Here is an 11,427-nt window from a genome sequence, read left to right as displayed (position 1 = left end):
TTATCCTCGAGGAAACGGGCAAGCCGAGGCCGTTAACAAAGTCATTGTCACGGCTAAAGAAAAGGTTGGATGATGCGAAAGGCGTATGGGTCGAAGAGCTCCCTCACGTTCGTGGACGTATCGGACCACACCGCGCAGTCCACCGGAGAAACCCCATTCTCTATGACTTATGGAGCCGAGGCGGTGATACCTCTCGGAATCTGGTTTTCCCACCCTAAAGACCAGCTCCTTTAGCCCTGAGAGTAACAATGGACTCCTGGAAAAAGGCCTAGATTTGCTTGAGGAACGGCGCGAGGCAGCGATGGTCCAAATAGCTTATTATCAACAGAAGCTAAAACGGGGTTACGACGCCCACGTGAGGCTAAGGCCACTTGCACCTGGTGATCTCGTGCTAAGAAAAGTTGTGGGTACCTCTAAGAACCCAGCTTGGGGTAAGTTAGGACCCAACTGGGAAGGCCCCTACCGCATTGTATCTGTAGCAGGTATAGGGTCATATCGGCTAGCTGACCTAGATGAAAGAATTGTACCACGCCCGTGGAATGTAAACAATCTTAGAAGATATTATTATTAATAAAGTGCGTTTTTATCGGTGAATATTTCAAAGTTATGACTACCTCTGATGCATGAAGTTACTGATTTTAAGAATCAAACAGAAACTTGGTTAAGTGCAGTCTTCGGATCACAAACCTTGTGGAAATTGATGTCTTGTCACTTGTTAAACAGAACCTTAGTTATGCCGGGTTTTCGGACCTCCTACTTTGGGGAAATTAACATTTGAAGTTACTGATTTTAAGAATCAAACAGAAACTTGGTTAAGTGCAGTCTTCGGACCACGAACCTTGTGGAAATTGATGTCTTGTCACTTGTTAAACAGAATCTTAGTTATGCCGGGTCTTCGGACCTCCTACTTTGGGGAAATTAACATTTGAAGTTACTGATTTTAAGAATCAAACAGAAACTTGGTTAAGTGCAGTCTTCGGACCACAAACCTTGTGGAAATTGATGTCTTGTCACTTGTTAAACAGAACCTTAGTTATGCCGGGTCTTCGGACCTCCTACTTTGGGGAAATTAACATTTGAAGTTACCGTTCTTAAGAATCAAACAGAAACTTGGTTAAGTGCAGTCTTCGGACCACAAACCTTGTGGAAATTGATGTCTTGTCACTTGTTAAACAGAACCTTAGTTATGCCGGGTCTTCGGACCTCCTACTTTGGGGAAATTAACATTTGAAGTTACTGATTTTAAGAATCAAACAGAAACTTGGTTAAGTGCAGTCTTCGGACCACGAACCTTGTGGAAATTGATGTCTTGTCACTTGTTAAACAGAACCTTAGTTATGCCGGGTCTTCGGACCTCCTACTTTGGGGAAATTAACATTTAAAGTTACTGATTTTAAGAATCAAACAGAAACTTGGTTAAGTGCAGTCTTCGGATCACGAACCTTGTGGAAATTGATGTCTTGTCACTTGTTAAACAGAACCTTAGTTATGCCGGGTCTTCGGACCTCCTACTTTGGGGAAATTAACATTTGAAGTTACTGATTTTAAGAATCAAACAGAAACTTGGTTAAGTGCAGTCTTCAGACCACAAACCTTGTGGAAATTGATGTCTTGTCACTTGTTAAACAGAACCTTAGTTATGCCGGGTCCTTGGACCTCCTACTTTGGACAAAATTGACATTTAAGCTTATTAATCTTAAAGAACTAATGTGAAATTGTTTAAGTCGTGTCCTCAGATCACAAATTTAATTAAAGTTGATTGTTTATTGCGCCTGCAAATTAATGCCTTACTGGTCATTAATTCGGATCTTAAGTCTTGTATCTTTAAGTGTTAAGTAAAATTGTGTAAGGAATGGTCCTCGGACCTTGTATCTTACTAAGAATGGTGCTATACATTACGAGGGTTTGATCGTTATGTTAATTTCAACCATATCACCTTCTGGCAAATCTTTAATAATGTGCGCAGGATTATGTGGAAGTTATGGTTATGCAGTTCTTGGAGTTAGATTTGTTTACTTTGAGAAACTTTTGTTATGTATTAATGGGAAACTTTTGCGATAAATATAAAAAGAATAAAGTAGAAATAGATGCAACACAAGTAAAAATCAAGTAAAGTCGTTCTTCATTAATCATTTGGACATGCATTACATGTAAAGATTGAACAAGGAAAAAGAGAAGCCCTAAACTAGGTCCTAAGCTGTTGGAGGAGGATCTTGCTGAGAAGTGCTGGTTCCCTCCGTCTCTTTCAACTCCAGCTCAAAGGAAGTCAGGACTTGCTTTCCTTTGTCTACTGTCTTCGTTGGAAGGACGCCGAGTTCCACTGTCTGGCTCAAATCCTTCTCTGCATCCCCTCCTCATTCCTTCTCTTTGTTGGAACCTAAAGGTTCTGTAGGATCTGGAGTCAGCTGGGGGACTATCGAAGGCAGAGCAGGGAGAGCTGACTCAGGGGTAGGAGTAGCAGCAGGAGGTTCTTCAATTTCCTGTATCTCCAGAGGAAGCCAAACGTTCTCGGACTTCCTCAGATCCGAGTACGCAGGAACTCCAGCCACGTTTAGGGCTTCCCCCGTACTTTCGACGCACTCCCGCACAAAGCCGCGAAAGCCTCCGTCACCGCTCCTCGGTATTTGCTACCCCTTCCTCGTAGCTCGTCCGCTGCGTCCGTAGAGAGTCCGGAATGAGCCGGCTTCTTCTTTCATTAGCGCAAGCTCCTTTTCCAAAGCCGAGCGTTCCCTTTGGCCTCGGGAAAGCTCGTCATCTTTTTCGCGAAGGAGCCTGCGCTGCCCTTCTATCTGGGTCTTCATGGTCTTCAAATTAGACTCCACCCCATTCTTTTCTCTCTTCAGATCAGCCACCTCCGCGACGAGCTTCTCGTTCTCGCCGAGGGCCGTGCCCAAGGACTTCTCGCCTCCATCCTGATCTCCAGCTCAGTTCTGGCCTTTTTTCGAGTATCTTCTATGAACTTTTCGGCTACGAAGACCTCCTGAATGGCCTATAACAAAATGTGAGGGAGTTAGAAATAATAAAAAACTTATGAGTATTGTTAGAATTGGAATATCCTTAAAAAGGAGGAAACTTACCAGCGCTAGGTCCCTTTTTAGAGAAAGGAATAGTTGTGGTTGGCTCATTTTTTCCAAGGTCTCCATATCCTTGGGCAGCAGAAGAGGGCGCTCCAACACTTCGGCCAAGTGGTGGGCATGGCCTTGTTGAACCGCCCTTATGCTAGATTGGCAGGATATGGGAGCACCATCCAATCTTAAGTCAAGAGACCAGGTAACCGGTGCTCGGCGCACTTCGGCTTCATCCCTGATCTCCCCACTCTCGACTGAGCGGGCCCTACCCTTGCCTTTGTCCAGCTTCTGCTGCTGAACCGGTGGGGGTTGTTGTCGTGATTTTTTGGGATCCTTGCTGATCGTCCCCTCAGTATCCCCCTTTCTCTTCTTCTTAGGATCCTCGGCTGGAAGTTTTGGCTCAGCTGGAGGAGGGGGAGGTGGCAAAGATGGAGGAACATGGGACGCCCCCGTCTTCTTCCCGGCGACCTTCGCACCTCTCTTGGTTAGGAGATCCTGCATCCTATCCATATCTTCCTCGGATGCGTCTTCTGGTCGGGCAACTATTAATCCTGCAATTCCTGAGGCCTTGGTGGTTTCTTCCTCCTCGTCAGAGAGTACGACGAACTGAGTCCCTTGAGGTCTTCCGGTGTCTTCGAGTTGGAATTGATCTATCTCTTCGTCTAGCGTGTGTGAAGAAGACACCTGTTCCTCTGGAACAACAGTCGCCTGAGCGTGCACAGCGAGGGGGGTTGCGGCAATGGGCTGTCCGTATAGAACGGTGTCAGGGGCGTCAGGGAGATTGTGGTCGTCCAAAAAATGGGGCCGGGCTACGTTTATCTTCCTTCGCCTTCGGTCACCGGCTACTATGGCGTTTTCTATCTCTTGGAAGTCCGAGGAGATGGGGGTGTATCCAAGGATCAGATGAGCCGCTCTGAGTTGTAGGTCCTCGCTGACGAACACCTCGGAGCGCAAGCATCTGCTAAGATCCGCAACGTTGCAGTGACTTAGGTGTGGGCGCACGTGTCGCTTATCTGCAAAGGAAAATACCAAATCAGACTAATATGGTCAGATTCATACAATACATGATGAACCTAAATAAACGTGAATGCATGTAAGTGCGAATTTTTGTCAATATTAGAGGAGTTCGTGCGGGGGAAGGGAGGCTATTCCTAAGGTGTCGCACCTGGATCTCCCCACTCAACTGGGCAGTGAAGGCCGTCGTGCCAGTTCCCAGAAACGATCAGGTAGTCATCCTTCATGCCTTTGTTGGATTTGGGCAGACAGGAGATTAGCCTAACGACACTGGAGCGAGACTTAATGTAATAACCTACTTTGGAAAGTTTGTGAGACTCGTACAGAAAGACCACATCGTGCCAGGTGAGGTTTAAACCCATCTGCTCGTTTAGAGCATCGACACTACCCAAAACTCTAAAAACGTTTGGGAGGCATTGATCGGGGCACAAACGGTGGTTGCGAAGGTACTCCCTAGTTACAGGCCTCATTGGGAGGGTCATCCCACCCTCTATGAAGTCTATCATTGGGATGATAACCTCTCCGTCCTTTCTAGAACCGGCCACGGCTTCTGTCGGGCAGTATTTCAAACCTACATCGCCGGGAATGTGATACTTGGCTCTAAAGCCTTCCATTCCAGCGGCGGTATCAACTAAACACTTAAACCTACCCATTAGAAAGGAACGAAAGGCTAAACTCTAAAAGGGAAAATATTCACGAAGACAGCCGAGGACTGTATCCGAGGAGAAAAGGTTAAGAGTAGAGAGAGCAAGAACTTACAAAGTTGAAGGTACAGGTTTCCACGGTTTTCTGCAGGTAAAGTATGATTGTTTGTGTTTTGATGGGATTAGTCCCTGATGAATTAAATGAAGGCGCAGGTTCCCGAAGCGTCACGACTTGCGAAAAGGCGGCCTTGAAATTATTTTTGTCCCGCCTAAAATTTTGCGGAGTAACGAGGACCGTTGGATGCCCATCTCACCGTTGAACGTGGGAGACAAAATGTAACTTACAGTAATAAATACGCGCGTTGTTGAAAAATAAAACCGCCAAGTGGCATCTTCTGGGACGCGAAACGACTTCCACACGTGCCATCACTCACAAAGTGTGTGGAATAAGTTCTTGTCGGATCAAAACCCTATTTTTCTCCTCGGACGTTGAAAATTAGAGTTTTGAGGGGCTATTGTGGGGAGTAAAAGCACCCTGATGGAGATATGGGCCTTTGGGCCGTGCCAAAGAAGGCCGACCTGCTCTTGAGTTAAGAACTTGTTAGTACCACGGGTCGGCCCATACGCCTAGGATCCGAGGATCCAGCCGAGGGTGAATTTCTCTTCGGACGGACACCAGAGAACCTGGGACTTCATGATAAACGTTAGGCAATGACATGGTTAAAACCAGTGGATAAGAGGGGTAGACCCTTGAATGTCTTGGAAGCACCGATGTGATAGAAACACCGAAGATTAAGGCTGTCACCTCCACATTAAAGACCTTGCACCTACCGCCCTGGCCGCATTGATGGGGAAGTGACACCTGAACAGTGGAAGGGAAACTTCTGGTTACTATTCAAAGGCACTGAGAAAAGAAATATCTAGGCTAAAGGGGAGGTGAGGCAACACGTGTACAAATTATTCAAAAAAGTAGTATTTAAGGAGCAATCGAAGACAGTAAAGGGGGGGACTCTCTTTGTAACCTAAGGGAAAGAGAAAAAGAGGGAGAAATAATATAAGAACAGTTCTCGGCTTATGTCCGAGCAGATTGACTTATAGTATTCTTTGTTGTTTCTAAGTGTTTATAATCTTTGGCTTGTCATTTAATCCTCAAATACTTCTAACCTGGGTTTCAAGCCCACACTCTACAAATTCATATTGTTTAAGGTTCATTGGGCCTGGGCCTATAACTGTTCTTGGGGCCAGGTGCAATTGTGCACTTACAGTTTTCATATCCACATTTTTTGAATATTTTAAAACGAAAATGAGAACTAAAAGCAAAGCCAAACAAGTTTTTCATTAATAGGTCCCATAAAAAATGAGAAATCAAACACTAACTAGATATCTCTGCTAACAATATTTTAAAAAAAAAAAAGTTTAGCTTATCACAAATACTTTTTTAACTGAAATCTTCTTTTATTTTAATGAAAAACTGTCATATCATCCACTAAGTAAATAAAAAGTGGAGATTAAAACTCACTACTACTTGTCATTGTATATTTAAAATAAAAAGACATGTCTAATTAAAAAAACATTAAAAGCAAGCCAAATAAAATATTAAAAAAAAATACTATTTGAATCATAGAGCTTTGGCCGGCCATTCTTAAAACTTCCATTAATGTATTCAAAATTTAATCACTTCAATAAAAAAAAAGATAGAAAAACCCCTAGTTACGTTTGGAGAAACTCAATGCCGGTATCCTCTCGTCCTTTTTATTTACCTCAATTGGTGATGAATAAACGTGAATGGTTGTTCCACTATATCATTTTGTTTTTTTGGTAAACTGTTCCACTATATCATTAACCTAGGTACGACAAGCCTGTCTCTTCCGCAGCCCACTCATCATTTATAAATGAATAAATCTTGTCCCACAAAAAATAATACTAAAAAAGCCACAACTCACCAGGACCACCCTTTTACCGACCATAATTCGTTATGGGGTGAGTTGTGGTTTTTTCTGTGTCATTTTTTATGGTACTAGAAGGACTCTTTATAAATATGATCCAAAGTGGATTAAAACTTGTAATCATGCAATTGGTAAAAATAATTAGTATTCTAAAAAAAAAAAAATAATGGGTTAATTTTATTAGAAAATAAATGTAAGTAAAAGAGGTTTAAAGCCTAAAATGTGTATCTAAAAGTTAAGTCCTTTTGAATATACACCACTATAAATTTTTTTTAAAAAAAAAATTCCCTTCTATCTATGTGTTAAAAATACTTAGCACATTTGAACACTGTATCACAATATGTTTTTTATGTGACGCAAACCTTAATTATTGAGCTGACACTTTAATACATTACATATAAGTCCCAACCCAGTTACAACCTCCATCGGTTTCGTACTTGCCATGTGGGTTCACACGATTCCATTGCCTTCGATCCTCGTAGCTTCCTATATTATTTCTTCCCGCCTACCACATCACAATTCTTTCTCTCTTTCTTTCCTTTTTTTTTTTCTCACTTTGGTTTACTTTCGAGTCACAGTGAGGTGAGTACTAGAATGCTACGCTCTTATCAAAAATCACAGCTCGACCAGCTCAATTCGATTCGAGTCTGAGTGAGAAAAGAAAAAAAAAACGTACAAAATGAGTTACAAGGGAATATCCATCACCCACTTGACGGTGGTGGTGGTGCTTCTCATCGTGCCGTTGTACTATAGCGTCAATGCGCAGTCGAGCACTGAAACACCAGATAGCTCGTTCGATTTGGATTGGGAGATCAAGCCGTCGACGGCGATTATCACTGTAATACTCGTTTGCTTCTTCTCTTTCTTGGGCTTTTTCTCGATCTACCTCCGCAGGTGCGCTCGAGAGCGCGTGGCCGCAGCGACAACTGCCCAAATCGATTCCTCTTCCTCCCCAGTCGCCGCCACAGAGCGCGCCACGCGCCGCCGTGGCATCGACCAGGCCGTGATCCAGAAATTTCCAACCTTCACTTACTCGACCGTCAAGGGTCTCAAAATCGGCAAAAGCGCGCTCGAGTGCGTCGTTTGCTTAAGCGAGTTCGAGGACCACGAGACGCTCCGTTTGTTGCCCACGTGCAACCACGTGTTCCACCCTCTCTGCATCGACACCTGGTTGAGGTCTCGAGTCACGTGTCCGGTTTGCAGAGCCAAGCTCGACCCGGAAACCAATGGACTCGTCGACGATTCGTTACAATCGAGTGAGTTGAGCAACGACCCAACTCAGGAAAACTCGGGTACCCTACTCGACGAACAGCAAAACCATGTTGTGGTCAATGTTGAGGGAACTGAGAGCAGAGATTTGCCATTGCAAGTGGACGAGACAGTGAATCGAACGAGTGGGAAGCTCCCTAGATCGCACTCGACGGGTCACTCACTGATTCAACCCGGTGATAACACGGAGAGATACACTCTACGATTGCCAGAGGAGGTGAGGATGCAAGTTTTGGAGTGTGTGAAGTTGGAGAGTTCGTCGAGCAACGGTGTCGTTTTGGCAACAGTAGACAACGTGGACCAACAACAGGTGATGGGAGGGTCCGTTAATACGACGTTAGATTCTGTTCTCTCGAAGAGTGAGGAATCCCAAAACCAATCGGCTATGTCTCCGGTGTAATTGTCATTGTCATTAATTGAGGTCAGAGGTGGTCGAGCTTTGTGAGTCTGTGATGGACCTGATGGTGAAATCGATTTCGAGTCAAGAAGTCAAGTGGTTCTTAAAATAGACAAATTTAAAAATCAAGAAGATAAGACCTACAATTTAATACTAAGATGTGATTTGCGACCATAAAATATAGCAAGTGGGTTTTTACTTTTCTTCCTTATTCTTCTATCAACATTGTTCGTGAGGACCACGATGCCTTTCTTTTGAAGTGGCCAAATTCGATTTTGGATGTTATTGGAGGTATTTTATGTTTTATAGAATTTGCCTGCCATAAAATTTGATTGGGCATTAGAAAAGTAATGGGTGGTTTGAATTGTTTCTGCTTTGATTTTAATTTTAGGCAGAAAATACGTGTAAGTTAAGTTTTGTGTTTTTTTTTAAGGAAACAAGAAAAGAAAAAAATAGACAGATTTGTTCCAAGACGTTACTAACGCCAATGCCTATTGGATTGTCAATGTGCGTGATTGATAAAGGGAAATTGGACATTGATTTTATTGGTACACGCTTCAAGAACGTAAATTGTTTGTTTTATTATTTTTATATGAGTTAGGCTAACAAGTGTTTTTAGGATGTTAGTTAGCCATCTATTTTGGAAAAATTTTTGCACCACTTAAATAAGCTATATTCCAAAAAAATCATTGAGACATTAATCTCTCTAAACAAAACAAAAACAAAAACAAAAATGAGAGAATGAACTTTTGCTGCTAAAAAAATTTAAAAATAATAACATGCTCAAAACATTAACCTCAATAAAACATGAATTGCTTTTGATGGCATTAAACTCATAAGTGGCGAAGGTAGAAATTTGTGTTGAAGGCCAAATGAGAAAAAAATTTTGTCAAGATTTGTGTACTCAATTAACATTTCTCTGTGTTTTTAACAAAAAAACATCTAAAATTCAAATTTGTCTGCTCCCATTATAACTACCATATTTATCAAAAATAATAAATAAAAATGACTAAAAATGTATTCAAACAATTATTGAATACATACAACCAAGGACGAAACCAGGATTCAAACTTAAGGGGGCAATGTTCTTTGTTCTTAGATTTTAAAAAATTGGAATATCAATACTGGAAGTTGACAAAGTTGCATTATTAGCATTAATTTATTAATTATTATTTGAATTTTTTCTTTTCAAAAAAATTTAATAATAGGATTTTATAATTAAGAGTTTTGCAAGTCAATTGATACGTCTTCATATTTTCAAAGTCTAACTAATGTGTGGATGAAGTGATCAATATGTAACATAGGAGTTGTCTCTATGACTATGAAGGTGGAGTCATTTTAGAGGGGCATAGAGCTCTCAAGTGAGAAAGAGAAATTGGGTAAAGATTATTGGGTTTTTGTGATTTTTTTTTTTAAGATTTGTAATTAAATTTTTTTTTTGAGGGGCTTGTAATTAATTTGTTGTTATTATTTTTACTTAGATCGGATTTATGATTTGTCCAAAAAATTTTCTTATTTTCTGAATATGTGCATTTTTTTTCTTATAGATTTTGCTTATTATCTATTTGTTGGATTTCTTGGGTCAATTTGTAAATTTTTTGAGGAGAAGGCCAAGTATATACATTTAAGAGCTAGAATTAAAATTCTTTTTGTTAATACACATACTAGTATATCTTGTTTTCAAAGGTTGGGGGAAGGGGGGCTATGCCCCCCTCTGCCCTTGAGTAGTTCCATCACTGCATACAACACTTAATCTTCTTTTTTATTTTAGAGAACTTACACTTAATTACCCCAAAAAAAAATTCATTAAAAAAAAACCCTGGCTTACACACTATATTATTTTATACATAATATACTATCAATTTCAATGATTGTTAATTATATTTATATATTATTAATAAATGCTGATCTAATGAAAAATTACAAGTTGAAGAAAAGTCATACCTAAAAGTATTGTGATTCTTACCTAAAAGTATTGCTTGTGCTTTTGAAGACAAAAGCATACACATGTAAGCCATATAGAGCCAATTGTAATCTAAAAAAAAAAAAAACTCTTGTTTGGACTTCAAAATTCAAATACATCCGGCAGACTGGGACCTAGTACCGTGGGATAAAGAAATAAAGAAGAATCGAACAAAAAGAAAAATCAAACTAGAACAACTAAGAAATAAAAAAAAAGAAGAAGAAGGAGTCTAAGACTGGTCTATAATGGGCGCTGGGTGTGTCTGCCCAAAGAAATAGCACATCGATAGTGTGCAACTTTTGAGAACGAAGAAGAGCTCTGAATGATGTGTGCAATGAGCCTTTCCGCCGTCAAACCCAAAAGCTCAAAGAACGCCGAAGAAATTTTTCAATAAAAATGGAGGTGAAATAAGAAATTTTTTATTTTTTATTTTTTATGTAGTATTATAGTCACAATATTTTCGCAACAATTTCACAACAAAATTTAGATGGCAACATGTTACTACTAAGGGCAGAACTTATGGCCTGGCCCAGTTGGAATAAAACTGGGATAGGAAAGAGACCCAATACAACTAATTTGTAAGGGTGAATAGTAAAGGTCAACCTTTTATGCCAAAGTAACCTCAGTTTAGCAATTTATAGAAATTTTTTTTGCAAGAACAACAGTTTTAGTAAAGGAGTGCAGCAAGGAAAAAGAGATTTTTTATACAAGTTCTTCCTCAGGCTGGCTGGGGAGGGATGGTTCTTTTAATACATAGTCCTCAGTTATACAATGATCATTTTCTATCTCTATTTTCCTATTTCTCTTTCTGAATTTTTTTCTCATCCATCATTCGGGAGGACCCTCCTTCTTATATATAGTGGCTTGGATTGCATCCTAACCTTCCATTGGGATGGCCGTTGATCCCTTCTTTGGTACTTGTCTCATCACTGCTTTGTTGGCGGTGTTAGAGTAGACTGCAAGCTGTGGGATACTGTTTAAAGTCATTTTGTCATTAATGTGGTAGACTGAGTTGATATAGTATATTAAGGGTCCGTTTGGATAGAGCTTATTGCTGAAAACTGAAAACTGAAAACTGAAAACTGAAAACTGAAAACTGAAAATACTGTACCAAAATAAATTTTAA

The 11,427-nt window shown here is 40.7% G+C and overlaps 1 protein-coding gene across 1 annotated transcript; it reads left to right on the top strand.

Moving 5' to 3' along the window:
• Positions 1-6,934: 6,934 nt before the first annotated feature.
• LOC142623318 (E3 ubiquitin-protein ligase ATL31-like) lies at positions 6,935-8,820 on the top strand. Its single transcript, XM_075796715.1, has one exon. The coding sequence runs from the start codon at positions 7,352-7,354 to the stop codon at positions 8,339-8,341; it is 990 nt and encodes a 329-aa protein (XP_075652830.1). The 5' UTR covers positions 6,935-7,351; the 3' UTR covers positions 8,342-8,820.
• The last annotated feature ends 2,607 nt before the right edge of the window (positions 8,821-11,427 follow it).

This window comes from Castanea sativa, chromosome 2 (genome assembly GCF_040712315.1).
Source record: "Castanea sativa cultivar Marrone di Chiusa Pesio chromosome 2, ASM4071231v1".
Lineage (NCBI taxonomy): Eukaryota > Viridiplantae > Streptophyta > Magnoliopsida > Fagales > Fagaceae > Castanea > Castanea sativa.
This window is presented reverse-complemented; position numbering and strand designations above follow the sequence as displayed.